Consider the following 23684-nt stretch of genomic DNA (forward strand, 5'->3'; position numbering starts at 1 on the left):
ACAGTGAGAAAATAGTGAGGGGCAGAAGAAAATGAAAGGAAAGATGAAGAGAGATAGGAAGAGCGAGGATTGGAGAGAGGGATGGAGAGAGGAGAGACGGAGAGAGGAAGGATGAGAAAAAGAAATAAAGAGAGGCAAGTACAAGGACAGGAGAGAGAGAGAGGGAGAGAGAGAGTGGGAACGGAATGAGGAGCTAGAGGGGGAGATGTGCCGATATCTCTCTCGGACTGGACGCTGATAAGTCAGTGAATCCTGTAAGATTGAGAAAGTTCCTGAGATACAGAAATCGAACCATTACAGCCTCAATCGGCCACAGTTAATTTCTCACTCAGCAAAAATGTTTAATTTAACAGCAGAATGACAGGAATGAACCAGCTTTGTCACAGATGAGGAGGGACTGGTCTGAGGGAGAAGGAAGTAGTGGCTAAAGACACAGGTTAAATGTGTGATGGCTGACAGAGAGTGTGAAATGGGCCAGAGAGGGAGAGGGACCACCTTCCAGTTAATTATATTCACCAGGTTTGTCACCTCACCTATCATTCATTAGCCAGCTTTTCAAAAATTCTTTCACAGGATGTGGGCATCGCTGGCTGGGCCAGCATTTTTATTGCCCATCCCTAATTACCCTTGAGAAGGTGGTGATGAGTTGCCTTCTTGAACCACTGCAGTCCATGTGGTGTAGATACACCCACAGTGCTGCTAGGAAGGGAGTTCCAGGATTTTGACCCAGCGACAGTGAAGGAACGGTGATATATTTCCAAGTCAGGATGGTGAGCTCCTTGGAGGGGAACTTCCAGGTGGTGGTGTTCCCATCTATCTGCTGCCCTTGTCCTTCTAGGTGGTAGTGGTCATGGGTTTAGAAGGTGCTGCCGAAGGAGCCTTGGTGAGTTTCTGCAGTGCATCTTATAAATGGTACACACTGCTGCCAATGTGCCTTGTATGATGTTGAGCTTCTTGAGTGTTGTTGGAGCTGCACTCATCCAGGCAAGTGGGGAGTATTCCATCACAATACTAACTTGTGCCTTGTAGGTGGGGAACAGGATTTGGGGAGTCAGGAGGTGAGTTACTCACCGCAAAATTCCTAGCCTGACCTGCTCTTGTAGCCACAGTATTTATATGGCTAGTCCAGTTCAGTTTCTGGTCAATGGTAACCCCCAGGATGTTGATAGTGGGGGATTCAGTGATGGTAATGGCATTGAACATCAAGGGGTGATAGTTGGATTCCCTCTGTTCGAGATTGTCATTGCCTGACATTTGTGTGGTATGAATGTTACTTGCCACTTGTCAGCCCAAGCCTGGATATTGTCTAGGTCTTGCCTCATTTGGACATGGACTGCTTCAGTATCTGAGGAGTTGTGAATGGTGCTGAACATTGTGCAATCATCAGCGAACATCCCCACTTCTGACCTTATGATGGAAGGAAGGTCATTGATGAAGCAGCTGAAGATGGTTGGGCCGAGGACACTACCCTGAGGAACTCCTGCAGTGATGTCCTGGAGCTGAGATGTTTGACCTCCAACAACCACAACCATCTTCCCTTGTGCCAGGTATGACTAATTAGTATAATGTTCAATAAAAAAGGGTAAACAAGGTAAAGTTTACCAACAGCCTTGCCTCCTGCATTTTCTGTAAGCCCAGATCACCAACAGCCCCATCTAAGACCCACAATGATGATAGCAGACGGGGAATATGATGAAAGAAGCAACCAGTGAAGAGCCCAGTGACTGGAAGATGCAGCAAGAGAAATGACTACAGGACAAGGACAGGGCGGTTAACTCTTCAACCAAACCCCATAAAAGGCAACAGTGAGGGGAAGCCATGGAGAAAGTACTACCTTCACCGGAGTTCTTCAACCATGTGGAAAACCCGGATCAAGCCAAGAAGTGGCAAAACTGGCATTGCAGGTTTACCAGCCACAGAGCAGCGTTGGGACTAGCAGAGAAGCCTAGCAAGGAATTGGCCAGTATCTCACTCTATGCCATAGGCAGTAGTGCAGATGATGTAATGGCCTGACCGGGCATAAGCAAAGACACAACAACCTACGAAAAGGCTAACAAGCCTAACTGTCTTCAAAGAAACACCATTACTAAGAGGAGGAAGCTCAATATGCACACTCATATGTTCCTTCATTAACAATTTATATCAATTAGCTGAGGATTGCAAACATGGAGCCCTGAAAGGTGATTTATTTCAGGATCACATTGTTGTAGGAGCCTTAGAAGAGATTCCTGTCAGGAAGTTTTGAAATGCAAACAGAAAGTGCTGGAAAAGCTCATCCGGTCTGGCGGCATCTGTGGAGGGAGAAACAGGGTTAACGTTTCAAGCCCCAGTGTGTCCCTTCTTCGGGACTAGGGAGATTTGACCTTATTGAAGGCTGTAAGGTTAACAAGGCAGGTTGAAGTGTGAATGCAAAATCAAATTTTTATTAGAGGTGATAAAGAGATGGCGTTGGAGGTCTTATCTGGCAGAGACTGAAAGTGGAACGGTGAGAAGCAATGGAAGTGCACTTATCTCTAAAAGAAGAGGACCAACAATAGAATGGACTAACTACCCACACGGACCATGAAGCCAACCTGAACAGAGAGCCAATAATCTCGGAAGATTCACATATTACTCCACAGAGCTCAAGAGAGAACATGGAGAATCTAAATCAGCCTTAAGCAGCCTCCAAGAGAACTGGGAACCACGTCATAAGATTGGTGAAACCACCACAACGGTATCTCTGTGAACCAGCGGTGAAGACCGAGACATGGCGGGAGATGTAGGATAATGTAAATAACATATTTACTGGAGTCAGAGGCTCGGAGGGAGATAGAGTGTAAAGGGTTAATGTTAAATATTTAAATATATAGTCTACATCATCAGTGACATAAGGTCACATGACAACAGAGTATGCGGAGCGATAGTTATATGTAGAGCCTCATGCTAAGCATACACTGTACATAGTATGGTGTTCAACAAAAAATTCAAGTTTACCAACAGCTTTGCCTCCAGCAGTATCTACATAACTTAAGAAATAAGAGCAGAAGGCCATTCGGCCCCTCAAGCCTTCCCCGTCATTCAATAAGATTATGGCTGATCTGCCCCGGGCCTCAGCTCCTCTTTCATGCCAGCTCCTCATAACCCTCAACTCCCCGATATTTCAAAAATCAATCTACCTCCTCTTTAAATACTTTCAGTGATCTAGCCTCCACAACTCTCTGGGGTAGAGAATTCCAGACATCATTACCCTCTGAGAGAAGAAATTCTTTGCATCTCAGTTTTAAATGAATGTCCCCCTATTCTGTAACTATGTCTCCTAGTTCGAGATTCCACCACTACTGGAAACATCTTAGAAACATACATAGAAACTAGGAGCAGGAGTAGGCCATTCGGCCCTTCGAGCCTGCTCCGCCATTCATCATGATCATGGCTGATCATCCAACTCAATAGCCTGCTCCTGCTTTCTCCCCATACCCTTTGATCCCTTTCGCCCCAAGAGCTATATCTAACTCCTTCTTGAAAACATACAATGTTTTGGCCTCAACTACTTTCTGTGGTAACGAATTCCACAGGCTCACCACTCGCTGGGTGAAGAAATTTCTCCTCATCTCAGTCCTAAATGGTCTACCCCGTATCCTCAGACTGTGACCCCTGGTTCTGGATTCCCCCACCATCGGGAACATCCTTCCTGCATCCACCCTCTCTAGTCCTGTTAGAATTTTATAGGTTTCTATGAGATCCCCCCTCATTCTTCTGAACTCCAGTGAATATAATCCTAACCAACTCAATCTCTCCTCATATGTCAGTCCCGCCATCACAGGAATCAGTCTGGTAAACCTTCACTGCACTACCTCTATAGCATGAGCATCCTTCCTCAGATAAGGAGACAAAAACTGCACACAGTATTCCAGGTGTGGTCTCACCAAGGCCCTGTACAATTGCAGCAAGACATCCCTGCTCCTGCACTTGAATCCTCTGGCTATGAAGGCCAACATACCATTTGCCTTCTTTACCGCATGCTGCACCTGCATGCTTACCTTCAGCGACTGGTGTACGAGGACACCCAGGTCTCATTGCACATTCCCCTCTCTCAATTTATAGCCATTCAGATAAGAATCTGCCTTCCTGTTTTTGCTACCAAAGTGGATAACCTCACATTTATCCACATTATACTGCATCTGCCATGCATTTGTCCACTCACTCAGCTTGTCCAAATCACACTGAAGCATCTCTGCATCTTCCTCACAGCTCACCCTCCCACCCAGCTTTGTGTCATCTGCAAATTTGGAGATATTACATTTAGTTCCCTCATCTAAATCATTAATATATATTGTGAATAACTGGGATCCCAGCACCGATCCCTCCGGTACCCCACTAGTCACTGCCTGCCATTCAGAAAAAGACCTGTTTATTCCTACTCTTTGTTTCCTGTCTGCCAACCAGTTTTCTATCCATCTCAATACACTACCCCCAATCCCATGCACTTCTTCTCAACATCTACCCTGTCAAGCCCCCTCAGAATCTTGTACACTTCAATAAAATCACCCCTCATTCTAATAAATCCTAATGGATACCTAACTTATTTAGCCGTTCTTGATAAGTCAACTCCTTCATCCCAGGAATCAGTCTAGTGAATCTCTTTTGAACTGCCTCCAATGCCAGTATATCCTTTCTTAAATACAGGGACCAAAACTGTACACAGTACTCCAGGTGCGGCCTCACCAAAACCCTGTACAGTTGTAACAAGACTTCCTATTTTTAAACTCCAACCCCCTAGCAATACAGGCCAAAACTCCATTTGCCTTCTGAATTACTTGCTGCACCTGCATGCTGACTTTTTGTGTTTCATGCACAAGAACTCCCAGATCCCTCTGTGCTGTGCTTTTTTGGAGCCTGTCTCTATTTAAATAATAATCTAATTTTTGATTCTTCCTACCAAAGTGCATGACCTCGCACTTTCCTACATTAAACTCCATCTACCAAGATTTTGCCTACTCACTCAACCTACCTATATCCCCTTGCAGATTCCTTATGTCCTCATCACAACATGCCTTCCCACCTATTTTTGTACTGTCAGCAAATTTGGATACATTACACTCTGTCCTCTCCTCCAAGCATTAAAATAGATAGTAAATAATTGAGGCCCTAGGACTGATCCTTGTGGCACTCCACTAGTTATGTCTTTCCAACCTGAAAAAGACCCATTAATCCCAACTCTCTATCTTCTGTGTGCTAACCAATCCTTAATCCATGCTAATACATTACCCCAATACTGTGAGCTCCTATCTTGTGCAATAACCTTTTATGTGGCACCTTATCGAATGCCTTCTGGGAATCCAAATACACTACATCTACTGGTTCCCCTTTATCAACTCTGCTTGTTATATCCTCAACGAACTCCAGCAAATTTGTCAAACATGATTTCCCTTTCACAAAACCATGTTGACTCTGATTGTGTTAAGCTTTTCTAAATGTCCTGCTATTTCTTCCTTAATAATGGACCCTAGCATTTTCCCAATGACAGATGTTAGGCTGACTGGCCTATAGTTTCCTGCTTTTTGTCTCCCTCCCTTCTTGAACAGGGGCATCACATTAGCAGTTTTCCAATCCGCTGGGACCCTCCCGGAATCCAGTGAGTTCTGGAATATTTCAACCAATGCCTCCACTATTTCTGCAGCCACTTGCTTTAAAACCCTTGGATGCAGGCCATCAGGTCCTGGTGACTTGTCTGCCTTTAGTCCCATTAGTTTGTCAAATACTTTGTCCCTCGTGATAGAGACTGGTACAAGATCTTTCCTCCCATTAAATCCTTGCTTTTCTGATATCTTTGGGATGTTTATAGTGTCCTCCACCATGAAGACCGATGCAAAATCTTGGTTTAAATTATCTACCATTTCCCTGTTCCCTGTTATCAAGTCTCTAATTGTATCCTCCAAGGGTCCCACGCTCACATTAGCTACTCTCGTTCTTTTTATATATCCATAGAAGCTCTTGTTGTTTGTTTTTATATTTCTTGCCAATTTACTTTTATAATCAATTTTCTCCCTCTTTATGAGCCTTTTCGTCATCCGCTGCTGGTTCCTAAAAAATTCCCAATCCTCTGGCCTACCACTAGTTTTTGCCGCTTTGTATGTCTTAGTTTTTGATTGGATTATTTCCTTGACCATCTTTGTTAACCACAGGTGATTCATCCTTCTCATCGAGTCCTTTTTGACCAGGATAAATTTTTGCTGAGCATTATGAAATATCTACTTAAATGTCTGCCACTGCTCATCCACTGACCTTCCCCTTAGTCTATTTTCCCAGCCCGCATTCTACAACTCTTTCTTCATATCTCTGTAACTGCCCTTATTTAAGTTGAGGACACTGGTTTGAGACCCGAATTGCTCGCCCTCAAACTGAATTTGAAATTCTACCATGTTGTGATCGCTACCCCCTAGAGGATCCCAAACTACGATATCTCTTATTAATCCACCTCATTACACATTACTAGATCTAAAATCGCCTGTTCCCGGGTAGGTTCTGTAACGTGTTGCTTTAAGAAGCAATCCCTGATGCACTCTACAAACTCATCTTCTATGTTACCCCTGCCAAGCTGATTTGTCCAGTCAATATGCAGATTAAAATCATCCATGTCAATTGTAGCGCCCTTCTTACACACCTCCATTATTTCCTGATTTGTACTTTGTTATGCAGTGAGGCAACTTATTGGGGGCCTATAGACGACTCCCACCTGTGACTTCTTCCCCTTGCTATTCCTTATTTCCACCCAAACTGATTCCACATCACGATCTATTGCACCTACATCACTACTCACCACCGCACTGATACCTTCCTTTTTTTGTAAATCCATGAACAACCCCACCTAAGCCCCACAACAGAAAAGCCATAGTTATTGAAATGAGAAGACAGCACCAAGTTTACCTGCTAACTACATCACAACAGGCACAGAGGAGGTCACGAAGGTTGACCTCTGCAGCCAGCAAACAGTGTAGGCCAATGTGTAGCCCCATGTATTTGAGTGAGGATCCTTCAAAGAGACTGGTTAAGGGGACACAGTGTAACTTGTCCAGCTCTCACATGCCCCAGGTGTAGACAACAGCATGCTGGACAGGCCATCGAAATACAGCAGGGTTATTCTGGTGATAGGGTGAAAAAAAAAGATTTAAATTGATGCAATTGTTAATAAAAGTCCAGACTTAGAACACAATTTGGTCCCTAATCGTTGAAAGCTGCAGTTTAAGCTTGTCTGAAGATACTAAATCAGACATCAGCAGGCTTAACACTCAAATGCTGATCAGACGCAACATTTAGGGAGCAGATTGTGTGAACTCCCCACCGAAGATGTGGAAGGTGCGGACTGGCTCACAGCGGCACTTTTATATGATATCTCAGAAACTGGGTGTGGCACTGGAGTTCCTGATGGGAGAGGGGGGTCCTGTAGCCATAGTGGAGAAGGGACATCACCTCACCCTCCTGTCCCTCCTCCCGCTCTGTTTCACAGCAGCGGGTGTTGCAGTGCCTGCCCTCATCTCCTCCTCCAATTCCTCTTGCAGTGCAAGACCCTGACCAACCACTTCCCTCCTGCTGGTGACTCCTCTAAGGAAGAGCCGCACCGGGCACACTCATCAGAGACAAAGTCCTTGGAGAATTTCCAGGATAAATGTGGATAGATTGCTGGTGAAGTCTTGGCCAAGTCTCCCAGAAAGTCTCCCAATGTGCTCCAAAAATTCCCTTCAAACCTCTAGCGGCGAGTGACTGGTAAAAGGACCTGACTTGGAAATCTATCACCGTTCCTTCACTGTCGATCCTGGCACTCCCTCCCTAACAGCACTGTGGGTGTACCTACACCACATGGACTGCAGCGGTTCAAGAAGGCAGCTCACCACCACCTTCTCAAGGGCAGTTAGGGATGGGCAATAAACACAGGCCTAGCCAGCAACACCTACATCCCGTGAACAGATAAGAAATACATATCTTTACGTAGTGCTCAAAATCCTCAGCAGAGATTAGTTTACTTCCAACCAGCTGATGGATGATGGAGAGGGCATTAGACTGAGCAATTTCCAGAAGCCATTGTACACCCTCCCTTACAGAACCCCAGCAGGCAATTTATTGACAAATTTGTGTCTATCAGCTACTGTCCGAGTGGCCATTGCCAAGATTTAACCCCTTTGCTGAGATGGTGTTTCAGGCTAAGCACACGCAAAACTGGAGCTTCAGCTTAAGGACTCATCTTAGACACCTCGAAGCCTCTTTATTCACAGCCAATCATCTCCAGTACTTGTCAGGAGAGGCCAGCAGAAAGCTGCCAGTGTAAGAGCGACAGTGAAGGAACGGCGATATATTTCCAAGTCAGGATGGCGTGTGGTCCTTCTAGGTGTTGGAAGGTGCTGACGGAGGAACTATGGTGCTGTCAATTGCCGCAAAACCTGCGGGAAATTCCAGGCTGCAAAGGGATGCAGGACGATGGGTCATCTGACATCGCACATTGGTTACGGAGTGAGAGCAAGCAACTGGCAGGTCAGAACTGCATGAAGCAGAGAGACAGAGAGGGAGAAAGGGAGGGGGGGATAGAGAGGGAGAGAGAAAGTGAGATGGAAAGGCTGAACCATGGCTTCCTGACTCTAACTACCCCGCCCCCCACTCTCTCACCATTGGTCACCTGGCACATCGATCCTGGTGGAGCCCCATCTTCCCATGGCCAATTAAAAATCACTTGTCTCTAGTAGCTGATTGGATGTTTCTTGGTGGTCAGTCAAATAGCCTTTTACCCTCATCTCCAATAAACAATAAATAAAAGTGTTTGAAGAAAATATAAATAAGACACAGTTTGCTTCAATTCCCTGATAATTTTTATTCTGGATATTGCTCCCAGCAGTTGTCTTGGAGATTAACCTTTCATTCCTCGAGAGACAGCTTTGGAGGGTTGGCAACCCTAAGTTATTCGCAATGCATAATTTTTTTTTTAAGTGCTGAAGAATCATTTGGAAAACCGTGAGAAGTAAAATCCTCTTCATAGACCCCATTTTACCTCCTCCTTTTGGCTTCAGCTCCTGTTATCATCACAAGCACCTGCTGCATTTAACTGAAAGGCCATTCCAATTAAATGTACTTAGCCGATAGGCACAATGCAGACCTGCTCCAGCAACCGTACTTATCCTATCGTAGGATTCCACTGCAGCTCAGCATCTCAAACTGCATCCTGATCCATTTCAACATCACATTCAGGCAGTAAACGTTCCCCACATTCTCCCACCCTCTTTATCCCTCTTTCCCCAGCATCCCTGGCCCATCTAATTCGTAGAGCCATAGAACGGTTATAGCACAGAAGGAGGCCATTCAGCCCATCGTGACCGTGCTGGCTCTCCGAAGGAGTAATTCTTCCCTGCCTTCTCCTGGTGCCACAACTGTCTCACTAACGGTCACTCAAACAGCAGGATTGAGCAGGTTGAAAGATTTTTGTGTTCAACTCTGTGCAGCCCAGTTTTACATCAAGTGACTTCAATGAAAATAAAAATGCAGGGAGATGGGCAACAGGCTGGTGACTGGCTCGGAATGGTTTGATGCACATCTTGCTGCATGGTCAAAAATTTACATGCGACAGAGTCTGTGAACCTTCACACTCTGGTCCTCCTGTCTGCAGGTTTCACACGCATTTTTTTTTAATATTCGTTCATGGGATGTGGGCTTCGCTGGCTGGGCCAGCATTTATTGCCCATCCCTAATTGCCCCTTGAGAAGGTGGTGATGAGCTGCCTTCTTGAACCACGGCAGTCCATGTGGTGTGGTTACACCCACAGTGCTGTTAGGGAGGGAGTTCCAGGATTTTGACCCAGTGACAGTGAAGGAACGGTGATGTATTTCCAAGTCAGGATGGTGAGTGATTTGGAGAGGAACTTACAGGTGGTGATGTTCCCATCTATCTGCTGCCCTTGTCCTTCTAGATGGTAGCGGTCGTGAGTTTGGAAGGTGCTGTCTAAGGAGCCTCGGTTAGTTTCTGCAGTGTATCTTGTAGATGGTACACACTGCTGCTACTGTGTGTCGGTGGTGGAGGGAGTGAATGTTTGTGGATGGGGTGCCAATCAAGCGGCTGCTTTGTCCTGGATGAGCTTCTTGAGTGTTGTTGGAGCTGCACTCATCCAGGCAAGTGGAGAGTATTCCATCACACTCCTGACTTGTGCCTTGTAGATGGTGGACAGGCTTTGGGGAGTCAGGAGGTGAGTTACTCACCACATGATTCCTAGCCTCTGACCTGCTCTTGCAGCCACAGTATTTATATGCTGAGTCCAGTCCAGTTTCTGGTCAATGGTTACCCCCAGGATGTTGATAGTGGGGGATTCAGAGATGGCAATGCCATTGAATGTCAAGGGGTGAAGATTGGATTCTCTCTTGTTGGAGATGGTCATTGCCTGGCACTTGTGTGGCGCGAATGCCAGTTGCCACTTGTCAGCCCACGTCTGGATATTGCCCAGGTTTTGCTGCATTTGGATCTGTACAAACTCTCAGTGAATCATCACTTGCCCTCCCATTGACACATTCAGGGTGTGTAAGGCTTGCTTTAGGTGGTCGTCAAGGGAATTCTGAAGAAACGCCTGTATCACTATGGCAGCACCCTTAACAGGTACAGATCAGTTGTGGGTTGCTATGGCAATCAGACATAAGGCGGACTAACTGTCCCCCCCCTGCGACTGTCCCTCCAGCTCAGTGACATACACGATGCTCACAACTATCTCCAGCTTCTGTCATGAATTCTTCAAAATGTACGAAAAGATTTGAGGAATCTGTATTTGAAACAATGAAATTATTGCCAATGATTTACTGTTTATGTTGTTGAGGATCTCATTGTCAAGGCCTCACCCTGACAGTAGGTGATCCCCTTTACTAATTATTTGCTGTCCTCCTCTTTATTCTCACTGTGCACTTCATAACATCAAGAACCTGAGTTTCTATAGCACCATTAACTTAGTCAAACATCACAAATCATTTCACAGGAGCATTATCAAGCAAAATCTGACACTGAACCCCAGAAGGTGGCATTAGGGAAAATCACTAAAAGCTTGGTCAAAGAGCTAAGTTTTCAGAGACTCTTAAAGGAGGAAAGGGAGAGGTTGAGGGAGGGGGTTCCAGCGTTTAGGGCCCAGGAAACAGAAGACATGGCAATCAGAATTATGCAGGAGGCCAGAATTGGAGAAGTGCAGAGATCGTGGAGGGTTGTGGGGCTGGAAGCGATCAAACAGACAGGGAGAGGCCAAGGCCATGAAGAGATTTGGAAACAAGAATGAGATTTTTCCTAATTCAACAAGAACAACTTGTATTTATATAGCGCCTTTAACATAATGAAACATCCCAAGGTGCTTCACAGTGACATTCGTAAACAAAGGTTGACACTGAGCCACATAAGGAGATATTGAGTCAGATAAACAAAAGCTTGGTCAAAGAGGTAGGTTGCATCTTGAAGGAGGAAAGAGAGGTAGAGAGGCAGAGAGATTTATGGAGAGCATTCCAGAGCTTAGAGCACAGGCAGCTGATGTCATAGACAAAAGGACAAAGAGGTGTTGAAGCTGGTGATATTATCTATGGAATGTGATAATAAAGGTACAGACAGCCCTAGTGGGGGTGGGGTGGGGTGAAGGTATCGAAATAGGCTAAAAGGCAGAGATAAAACAATGGATGGAAATACATTTAAAAATAATGGAAATAGGTGGGAAAAGAAAAATCTATATAAATTATTGGAAAAAGGGGGATCGGAAAGGGGGTGGGAATGGAGGAGAGAGTTCATGATCTAAAATTGTTGAACTCAATATTCAGTCCGGAAGGCTGTAAAGTGCCTAGTTGGAAGATGAGGTGCTGTTCCTCCAGTTTGCATTGAGTTTCACTGGAACATTGTAGCCAGGCCAAGGACGGACATGTGGGCATGAGAGCAGGGTGGAGTGTTAAAATGGCAAGCGACAGGGAGGTCTGGGTCATGCTTGCAGACAGACCGAAGGTGTTCTGCAAAGCGGTCACCCAGTCTGCATTTGGAGAGACCAAGTTTGTCGCTTGCCATTTCAACACTCCACCCTGCTCTCATGCCCACATGTCTGTCCTTGGCCTGCTGCAATGTTCCAGTGAAGCTCAACGCAAACTGGAGAATAGCACCTCATCTTCCGACTAGGTACTTTACAGCCTTCCGGACTGAATATTGAGTTCAACAACTTTAGGTCATGAACTCTCTCCTCCATCCTCACCCTCTTTCCGATCCCCCTTTTCTCAATAATTTATATAGATTTTTCTTTTCCCACCTATTTCCATTATTTTTAAATGTATTTCCATCCATTGTTTTATCTCTGCCTTTTAGCCTATTTCGATCCCTTCACCCCACCCCACCCCCACTAGGGCTATCTGTACCTTTATTATCACATTCCATAGATAATATCACCAGCTTCAACACCTCTTTGTCCTTTTGTCTATGACATCTTTTGGCTATCTCCACCTATCACTGGCCCTCGATCCAGCTCTACCTGTCCCACCCCACCCCTTAAACCAGCTTATATTTCACCTCTTTTCTAATTTTCCTTAGTTCTGTTGAAGAGTCATACGGACTTGAAACATTAACTGTGTTCCTCTCCGCAGATGCTGTCAAAAGTTGAATGATGTTACAGAGGTGGAAATAAGTGGTCTTTGTGATAGCACAAAATAGGTGGGAAGTCATCTCTGAATCAAATGTAACAGCAAGGCTGTGAGCCGGCTGACTTAATCTCAGCCTGTTTCCTGGGAGAGGATGGAATCAATAACCAGGGAACGCAGTTGGGAGCAAGAGCTGAGAACAAGGAGATAGCAAGCAGGAAATTATAGATCAGCTAATCTAACATTGGTCATTGGGAAAATGCTAGAATTAGGAGGTAGCAGCAGAACATTTTAAAAATCATAATACAATCAGGCAGAGTCAACATGGTTTTGTGAAAGGGAAATGATGTTTGTTAAGAGCTCTTTGAGAATGTAATAAGCAAGGTGGATAAAGGGGAATCAGTAGATATGGTGTACTTAGATTTCCAAAAGGCATTACGTAAGGTGGCACATCAAAGGTTGCTACACAAGATAAGAGCTCATGGTGTTGGGGCAGTATATTAGCCAGGATAGAGGGTTGGCTAACTAACAGGAAGCAGAGAGTCAGGATAAATGGGTCATTTTCAGGTTGGCAAATTGTAACAAGTGGAGTGCCATAGGGATCAGTGCTCGGGCCTCAACTATTTATAATTTATATGAATGACTTGGATGAAGGGACAAACTGTATTGTAGCTAAATTTGCTGATCATACAATAAAAGGTGGGAAAGCAGGTTGTGAGGAAGATACATAATGACTGCAATTGGGTATAGATAGGTTAAGCAAGTAGTCAAACAACTGGCAGATGGAGAATATGTGGAAAAAGGTGAGGTTATTCACCTTGGCAGGAAGGATAAAAAACAGAATATTGTTTAAATGGAGAGAGACTGCAGAATGCTGCAGTACAGAGGGGTCCGCGTGTCCTTATTAAGTAATTATGAAGGCAAACGGAATGATGCCCCTTATTGCAAGAGGGATGGAGTATAAAAGTAGGGAAGTCTTGCTATAACTGTACAGGGCATTGGTGAGAATGCACCTAGAATACTGTGCACAGTTTTGGCCTCATTACTTGAGGAGGGATATACTTACATTGGAAGCAGTTCAGAGCAGGTTCTCTAGGTTGATTTCTGGGATAAAGATATTTGTCTTATGGGGAAAGGTTAAGCAGGTTGGGCCTATTCTCTTTGGAGTTTAGAAGAATGAGCTGTGGTCTTATTGAAATAAGATATTGATATCTAAGATTCTGAGAGGGCTTAGCAGGGCGGGTGCTGAGAGGATGATTCCCGTCGTGGGGAATCTAGGGGCCTCCCATTTAAGATGGAGATGAGGAGGAATTTCTTCTCTCAGAGGGTCATTAATCTTTGGCATTCACTACCAGAGAGAAGAGTGGAGCTTTGTCATTGAACATATTCATGAACATGTGAGGGGTATAGACAGAGTAGATGCAAGTAGGCTCTTTCCACTTAGATTAGGAGAAATAAACACGAGAGGACATGGCTTTAGGGTGAAAGGGGAAAGGTTTAGGGGGAACATTAGGGGGAACTTCTTCACTCAGAGAGTGGTGAGAGTGTGGAACGAGCTACCATCTGACGTGGTAAATGCGGGCTCACTCTTAAGTTTTAAGAATTAATTAGATAAATACATGGATGGGAGAGGTCTGGAGGGTTATGGACTAGGTGCAGGTCAATGGGACTAGCGGAATAATATTTCGGCACAGACTAGAAGGGCCGAATGGCCTGTTTTCTGTGCTGTAGTGTTCTATGGTTCTATATTCAAGGCGGAGTTAGACAGTTTCTTAAACTGTAGGGGAACAGATGGAAAGTGGATTTGAGGCCAAGATGAGATCAGCCATGAAGTTACTGAATGGTGAAGCAGGCTCAAGGTGCTGAACAGCCTACCTACTCCTGCTCATATTTCTGTTGTTCTTATGTAATTTTAAGATTGGGGAGCTTTGCTGAACTGGGAGTCGATGTAGGCCAGCGAGCACAGGGATGAAGGATGAATGGGACTTGGCATGAATTAGGATATGGGGCATCTGATGTGTGCAACCAGCCTTCTGGCCTTCTGGTTTCCAATAATACAGCTACCTTACCACTAGGGGCCACTTACCTGAGGCTGAGTATTGACAGTGAGCGTTGATACCACAATGGAATGCACACAGCCAGTCCCATGCTTTGGATCAGATCCTGGGTTTAACATGGAGAATGTTGATCACATTCTCAGTGTAGGAGGATGTATATGGTTGGGATAAAGATTTGGAGGAAGAGGTGGAGTAAAGGGTTAACATCAGGAGCACCAGATACTGATGTAACTACTGATGTAACTATGATGCAATGTCACATGACCAAGAGACTGAGATCTGGTGGGATGCAGAAGTACAACCTTGTGAGATGTACATAGATGTGTAAATAAACAAGAATGTTTTTTACAAATAATGGTCTATGATAGTATTCTTAGGGTATCAGGCAAGCCCTAAGGAAACTCCATCTAGACCTCGAACTCAAGTTGAAACATGTTGGCAGCAGGCAGAGCGCAAAGACCCAGAAAAACTCCAAGAGAAGACTGCAGACCGGAAAGACCTACAAATTCTTGGAAAAAGGATAAGAAGCAAAAAGCTTGAAGATTTACCTGAGAATGAAGTGGGAATCGTGGGTGCTTCAGATCCAAGCAGATACATAGACCCGGAGTCCAGACAGCAGTGAGCACAATCTACAAGTCAAACTATTAAAGCAGCAACAGATCAAGAGCTTAGGGTAAACATGGAGTCTACACTGCCACTCCCAGAACCGTTTCAAAGAGCTGAAGCTCTTTGCTAACAGGCTAACACTGGGAAAATTAGAAAAAGAGATTCTCCAGGTGCAGCTTCAGGTTTGCATAAGAAGGAACAGAAGGATCAGGTAAATAATTTACTCTACACAGTAGGGACCATTGTAGACAACGATATTGCAAGACAGAGTGTCGAGGCTTCGAACTCATATGAAGAAGAATTTCAGGCATTCAGGGCAACTATGGGATCCTCAGAGGTTAATTAATATGCTATTGTACTGTAGCTAGGGTCTTAGATAAAACCCTATCTGATCATTTGCAAATGAAGGAAGATTTAACTCTCACAAAGGCAGTATAAATAGCATGACAAACCGAGCTTAGGAAGCAAAACAGAATGGTCTTTCATGGGTAAAGTGATGTCCCTTGGAAAAAGATTAGTTAAGTCATTCAATATGTCGGACAAAAAAGAGAAGACGGAATGAAGCAAAAACCCATGAAATTGGGAAAAAGCGCCAATCGCTACCTTGAAATACTCCAGTTATGGCAGGAAAACCCCTGCACAGGTGGGAAGAACTCCCAACAGGGGGAGCAGAGTGCCACAACTGTGGAAAATTAGAACATTTTGAAATTGCCTGCCGATTCAAAATACAAGTAGCTCCCAGTAAGAAAGGGAAATCAAAATCAAGGAGGCCAAATCAAATCCAAGAAGTGAAAGAGCCCCAGAGAGAACAAATAGCCTTCCTAGGGGAAGTTATTGAAGCAGAAAATAATTACTGGAGCATTAGATTAGAAGTTGATGGTCACCAGAATTCAAACTAGATACTGGGCAGGTGTTTCAGTTTTGTTTGATGAAGTAAAATGACCTACAAACATCACAGAATTACAAAAAAAACCCTTGGGATGGTCAACCCAAGGAGGCAAGCTCCTACCGAACTTGGCGGAAATCAATGAGCCATCATGACAGCAGTTGAGCCAATGACAGCAGGTGGTGCAGGAACATGGATCAGCAAAATGCTTTTGACAAGATCAAAAATCTTCCAATTTCACCAAAAATTCTAGCCCACTACGATCCAGAATTGCCAACAAACGTAACAGCGGATGCACCATCTACAGATTTGGGTGCAGTGCCTGTTTCAAGTTCAAAAAGATGGGCAGAGAAGACCAGCTTTATTATGCCTCAAGATCTCTCACGGAAACTGAGGAGAGGTAGGCAGCCATTGAGAAAGAAGCATTAGCACCCGCATGGGTCTCGAGAAGTTCTGATTATAGCATGGAATTAAGATTCAAAATTGAACTCTTTGGTCACTCTCGTTTTAACCTAAAGGAAATTGCAAAAACGCCACCTAGAATTCAACATTTTAGCCTGAGACTCATGAGATACGATTCAGTTGCTGACTAAGTTCAAGGGGAGTACCAGATGACAGCAGATGCATTATCAAGGATACCAGTGGAAGGATTTGAGCTGGAGGATTTAACTTTTATTGAGGAACTAAAAGCTGACAAGTCCCTGGGTCCTGATGGACTTCATCCTGGAGTTTAAAAAAATAGCTGTTGAAATAGTAGATGCATTGGTTTTAATTTTCCAAAAATCCCTAGATTCTAAACTACAGGCCAGTTAGCTTAACATCTGTCATAGGGAAAATATTGGAATCTATTATTAAGGAGATTATAGGAGGACACTTAGAAAATCTCAATGCAATCAGACAGAGTCAACATGATTTTGTGAAAGGGAAATTATGCTTGACTAATTTATTGGGGTTCTTTGGGGAAATAACAAGCAAAGTGTTGTACTTAGATTTCCAGAAGGCATTTGACAAGGTGCCACATTGAAAGTTACTATGCAAAGTAAGAGCTCATGTTGTAGGGGGTAACATATTAGCATGGATAGAGGATTGGTTAGTTAACAGGATAGAGAGTAGGCATAAATGGGTATTTTTTCGGTTGGCAAGATGTGATGAGTGGAGTGCCACAGGGATCATTGCTGGGACCTTAACTATTTACAATTTATAACAATGACTTGGATGAAGGGACAGATGGTGTAGTTGCTAAATTTGCTGATGACACAAAGATAGGTGGGAAAGTAAGTTGTGAAGAGGATATAAAGAGTCTGCAAAGGGATATAGATAGGTTAAGTGAGTGGGCAAAGATTTGGCAGATGAAGTTATAATGTTGGAAAATATGAACTTTTTCACTTTGGCAGGAAGATTGGAAAAGCTGCATCTTATAAATAGAGAGAGATTGCAGAACTCTAAGGTATAGAGGGATCTGGGTGTCCTGGTACATGAATCATAAAAAGTTAGTATGCAGGTACAGCAAGTGATTAGGAAGGCAAATGGCATTATTGTATAGGGTGGTGATGAGACCACATCTGGAGTACTGCGTACAATTTTAGTCTCCTTATTTAAGAAAGAATATAATTGCATTAGAGGCAGTTCAGAGAACATTCACTCAATTGAGACCTGGGATGGGGGAGGGGATTATCTTGTAAGGATAGTTTGGACAGGTTGGGCCTGTATCCATTGGAGTTTAGAAGATTGAGAGGTGAACTTATTGAAACGTACAAAATCCTGAGGGGACTTGACAAGGTGGATCTGAAAGGATGCTTCCCCGTGTGGGAGAGACTAGAACTAGGGGACACAGTTTAAAAATAAGGGATCACCCATTTAAGACAGAGATGGGGAAAAATTTATTTTCTCTCAGATTGCCGTGAGTCTTTGAAATTCTCTTTCCCGGAGATTGGTGAAGGCAGGGTCAATGAATATTTTTAAGGCAGAGGTAGATGATTCTTGGCTAACAAGGAGTCAAAGGTTACTGCGGTAGGCGGGTATGTGAAGTCGAGGCACCAATCAGATCAGCCATGATCTTATTGAATGGCGGAGCAGGCTTGAGGGGCCAAATAATCTACTCCTGCTCCTAATTTGTATGTTCACATGTGTGTTTATATGTAAGTGGAAGCAGATACTTCAGTCATTACTAAATACTTACCAACCACAGAAAAGAGCTTACAAGAGATTAAGCAAACACAACAACAGGATGACGAATGCATCCAAAGGAAAGGGTTTTCCCAGAATGGATGGCCAGATTATACTCCTAACAACCCAGTACGTCGCCAATACTTGGAGCAGAGAAATGATCTCACAATCATTGATACTTTCATAGGTTTTAATGACAGACTAGTCATCCTTCCAACACTTCAACGTGACATTCTCCAAAAAACACATATCAAGTTCATTTGGGAATAACGAAATGCTGAGGAAGAGCCCAGCGGTCAGTCTGGTGACCAGGCATCAGTCACTCCATTGAAGAGTTAATCACGAATTGCCTTATGTGTACAGGGAATAGCCAACAGCAGAGCCAACCATTGACACCCTCCACTTATCCTTCGAGGCCCCGGCAGCGCCTGGGAATGAATTTATTTGATTTTAAAGACAAAGTTTTCGCCATCGTCATCGATGACTACTCCAGATGGTTTGCAGTGAGTAGACTGTGCCGCCCCACCGGGGAGGCAGTCATTACATCACTCAGAAGAATCTGCGCGACACATGACATCCCGGACGTTGTGGTGTCAAACAACGGTCCTCGGTTTGTTAACAAACTGTTTCAAACTTTGCACAGGAATATGGTTCCTTGCATCTGACTAGTTCACCAAGATATCTTGAGAGTCGAATGGAGAAGCAGAAAGAGGAGTTTGAACAATCAAGGAATTGATGGAAAAGAACGAAGGCATTAACTTAGCCCTTCTTAACTAAAGACGCTCACCGCTAAAGAATGGGTTCTCACCATCCGAATTATTGATGGGAGGGTGGCTGCAAACGCAACTTCCAGTTCTACGACAAACACGACAACCGAACATTACCTCAGACGATTGTGAGGAAGTTAGGAAGTGTGAGGAGCAACAAAGAGACAGTCAAGCTCGCAATTTCACCTTCAGGCACAGATTGCTAAAGGCCGGGGAGAGAGTGTACATACCAGATCACCAGTAAGAAGGCAGAATAATAAAAAGACTCCAGAACTAAAATCTTATTGGGCTGTAATGTCCAAGTTCCAGGGCAGGGGAACTGGGGAGTTACCCCAGCGATGTACTGGGAAACCCCCACCCTCCAGAGGTTCCCAGATAAGGATTGCACGGTAATTGCCCCGGAAGTTCGAACTTCCAGTGGACAATTGCACTGCGTTTAAATCACAAACTTCAGATGGTCCGGCTGTTTTACATAAATAGTTACTCAGAAAAAGTTAGAAGAATTAAAACCGCTTCTAGCTTCTGGGTAACTACTGTAAAGACCCAGAGCAACCCCACCCCCCCTCCAGCCCCCACCCACAGGGGACTCACCCCATCCCCCGGCTACTGCGCCCCCTCCCACCAGACTGCCCAACCCCTCTCTCCCAGCTGTCTGACCCTCCCCCAGCCCAATTGCAAGCCTCCCCCGACTGCCCAACCCGACCCCCCCCCACCAAACTGTCTGACCCAACCCCCCACTCGGACCGTCTGACCTGAGCCCCCCAGTCTGCCCAACCCGACACCCATTGGGAGAAACTTCCCGACCCGACCCCCCACTTTGACTGCCTGACCCGACCCCTCCCCAACTCCAGACTGCCTGACCTGATAGCCCCTCGGGCTGCCTGACCGATTCCCTTGTCCCCGAGTTCTAACCACTCACCTCACAAACCTCCTTTCTCCCTGGCTTGAAATTGGTTGGACCTTTAAACCGACCTGATTAATAGCAGCCAGTGCCATATAAAAGGGGGGCATGCCCACATGTCTGGCTCTGCAGCCATCGACAGAAGGCCCCTGGAACGGGCTGCCCTGCACAGCTCTCACCCGGCCTGAATCGGAAGGTCAGGCGACAAGGGATCCGAAGAAATTGAAGTTAGGAAAGTAGGAGCAGAGCGGCAATCCGGCTCTGATTGTCACTCCGCGGAAGTTCAGGCCCATGGAATTGAGATGGAGCAGGGAAATAACAGAAGGAGCCGAAGTGGAAACCAACAGAGCCTTTGATGTACTATTTAGCTTCGGATGGAGAGAGGGAACCAGAAACAAGTAGAAACTCTACAAGCACCCAGGCGGGTGCTATCGAACGGCGAGAGAGTGTAGTTCATCCTCAACCTCAAAGTGAAATCAGGACCAGATCAGGGAGGTTGGCAAAGGCAACAAGGAGAAAAAACTCAGGGTCAAACCCAGAGTCAATCCCAGGGTCAATCCCCAGGTCAATACCAGGGTCAATCCCAGGGTCATTCCCAGGGTCAATCCCAGGATCAATGCCAAGTTCAATCCCAGGTTCAATCCCAGGGTCAATCCCAGGGTCAATACCAGGTTCAATGCCAGGTTCAATCCCAGGGTCAATCCCTGGGTCAATCCCTGGGTCAATACCAGAATCAATCCCTGGGTCAATACCAGAATCAATCCCAGGGTCAATCCCAGGGTCAATACCAGGGTCAATCCCTGGGTCAATCCCAGGGTCAATCCCAGGTCAATCCCAGAGTCAATCCCCAGTCTGTGTCAAGCAAACTCACCGCCCCAATTCATTAGAGATGCAACTGGCTTCAGTGTCCTGGGGTTAGAAATCGCAGAAACTTTACAGTGCAGGAGGAGGCCATTCAGCCCATTGAGTCTGCACTGGCTCTCTGAAAGAGCATTCTATCTAGTCCCACTCAGCTGCCTTATCCCAGTAACCTTGTATATTCACTTTTCAGATAGCAATCCAATTTCCTTTTGAATACCTCGATCGAACCTGCCTCCACCACCCTCTCAGGAAGTTTGTTCCAGACTCCAACCACCCTCTGGGTGAAAAATTTTCCAAACATCACTTTTACTCCTTTTGCCAGTTATTTTGAATCTTTAGTTCTTGATGCTCCCTTAAGTGGGAACAGGTTCTCACTATTTACCCTGTCCATACCCCTCAGGATCTTGAATCCCTCTATCAAGTCTCCTCTCGGCCTTCTTTTCTCCAAGGAAACAGTCCCAACCTCTCCAATCTATCCTCATAGCCACAGTTCTTTATTCCTGGAATCATTCTTGTGAATCTCCTCTACACCCTCTCCAATACCTTCATACCCTTCCTCAAGTATGGTGCCCGGAACTGGACACAGTGCTCCAGATGAGGCCTAACTAGTGTCTTATACAAGTTTAATGTGACCTCCTTACCCTTGTACTCAATGCGCCTATTAATAAAGCCTAAGATACTATATGCTTTATTAACTGCTCTCTCAACATGCCCTGCCATCTTCACTGACTTATGTAAATATACACCAAAGTCCCTCTATTCCTGCACCCCCTTTAGAGTTTCTCCCTTTATTTCATACTGTTTCTCCCTATTCTTTCTGCCTCACACTTCTCTGCATTGAACTTCATCTGCCACTTGTCTGCCCAATCCACTATGTCCTTTTGAAGTTCAAAACTATCCTCATCATAGTGGACAACATTTCCAAACTTCGTATCATCTTAACAGAGGCATTGCCCTTTTAATTAGCCGACGGGTCATTCTGAAACAGCTCAATCGCCAAGTAACTTGAAGAGGTAAACGATGGCCGGGACTTTCCGGTCCTGCAGGTGCAGCGAGCTGTTCAAAAACCCATTCACTCCTGCGGCACTAGGAGATCCAACCAGCGGGAGGGGCCACAGCATTCAGGCTAATATCTCCAACACTCCTTTCAAGTGAAGCAGCATTTCACTTGCACTTCCCTCAATTTAGTCTACTGCATTCGTTGCTCCCAATGCGGTCTCTTCGACATTGGAGAGACCAAACGCAGACTGGGCGACCGCTTTGTGGAACACCTTCAGTCTGTCCGCAAGCATTACCCAGACCTCCCTGTCACTTGCCATTTCAACACTCCACCCTGCTCTCATGCCCACATGTCTGTCCTTGGCCTGCTGCATTGTTCCAGTGAAGCTCAACGCAAACTGGAGGAACAGCACCTCATCTTCCGACTAGGCACTTTTCAGCCTTCCGAACTGAATATTGAGTTCAACAACTTCAGATCATGAACTCTCTCCTCCATCCCCGTCCCCTTTCCGATCCCCCTTTTTCCAATAATTTATATATATTTTTCTTTTCCCACCTATTTCCATTATTTTTAAATGTATTTCCATCCATTATTTTATCTCTACCTTTTAGCCTATTTCGATCCCTTCCCCCCACCCCACCCCCACTAGGGCTATCTGTCACTTGCTCATCCTGCTTTCTACCCTTAATGTCACCATTAGCACATTCCTTAGCTAATATCACCACCGTCAACACCCCTTTGTCCTTTTGTCTATGACATCTTTGGCAATCTCTTCTTTGCCTCCACCTATCACTGGCCCTCTATCCAGCTCTACCTGTCCCACCCCCCTCAAACAGCTTATATTTCACCTCATTTCTATATTTACTTAGTTCTGATGAAGAGTCATACGGACTCGAAACGTTAACTGTGTTCCTCTCCGCAGATACTGTCAGACCTGCTGAGTTTTTCCAGCTATTTTTGTTTTTGTTTCAGATTTACAGCACCCGCAGTATTTTGCTTTTATCTCCAAGTATTTAATTGTCTTGGAATTAAAAGCCTCATTTTTTTTAGCACCTCGGTTAGTCAAACAGCAAATGAAAACTTTTGGCATCTCCCATCGACCTGACAAAAATGTCAGCTCCATTAGTCACATGACTCCCTCGTAGTCACACTCACGCAAGTTAACAATTTATCTTAAGCAGCAGCAGACAATAAACAGCAATTTAGGATTTGGATTTGGAACGTGAATGGAATCACTCTGAGCTGGTGATTAAAATGCACACTTTGGAGTGAGGATCGCGTGAGCTGCATTGGGTGTGAGAGTTGGGATGAGGAGATGTAGCAATGGTGGGGTAATTGATAAAGAGGAGGGAGGGAGGGGAGAGTAACCGTGGTGATGAGGAGGAGGGGGAGGGTAACTATGGTGATGAGGAATTTAAAAAATGCTGGGAAAACTCAGCAGGTCTGACAGCATCTGTGGAGAGAGAAACAGAGTTAACGTTTCGAGTCCGTATGACTCTGAAGAAGACTCGAAATGCTACCTCTGTTTCTCTCTCCACGGATGCTGTCAGAGCTGCTGAGTTTTCCCAGCATTTCCTGTTTTTGTTTCAGAATCCGGCAACTGCAGTATTTTGCTTTTATCTATGGTGATGAGGGGTTGGAGAAGGGAGGAGATAGTAACCATGGTAATGAGGAGGAAGGGGAAGTGTATACAGGGAGGTGACCAATAGAGAAAGAGAGAGAGAGAGAGAGAACGAGCTCTACCTGTGTAGCCAAATGAAGTGTCATCGTTGTCAGAGGTGGGGGCTGGTGTTCCACTCTCGTTACTCCTCTCTTGGCTGACCGGGTCTGTCGGGAGAAACATCAAAGCT

The 23684-nt window shown here is 45.0% G+C and overlaps 1 protein-coding gene across 3 annotated transcripts in view; it reads right to left on the reverse strand.

The window, feature by feature from the left end:
- Nucleotides 1–23684, reverse strand: part of robo1 (roundabout, axon guidance receptor, homolog 1 (Drosophila)) — a 663637-nt gene that overhangs the window by 381205 nt on the left and 258748 nt on the right. For all 3 annotated transcript variants that reach the window (XM_078560414.1, XM_078560413.1, XM_078560412.1), the window contains exon 3: nucleotides 23578–23661. In XM_078560414.1, coding sequence (XP_078416540.1) covers nucleotides 23578–23661 — 84 coding nt within the window. The remainder of the gene's footprint in view (nucleotides 1–23577; nucleotides 23662–23684) is intronic.

This window comes from Cetorhinus maximus, chromosome 16 (assembly GCF_964194155.1).
Source record: "Cetorhinus maximus chromosome 16, sCetMax3.hap1.1, whole genome shotgun sequence".
NCBI classification, from domain to species: Eukaryota; Metazoa; Chordata; class Chondrichthyes; order Lamniformes; family Cetorhinidae; genus Cetorhinus; species Cetorhinus maximus.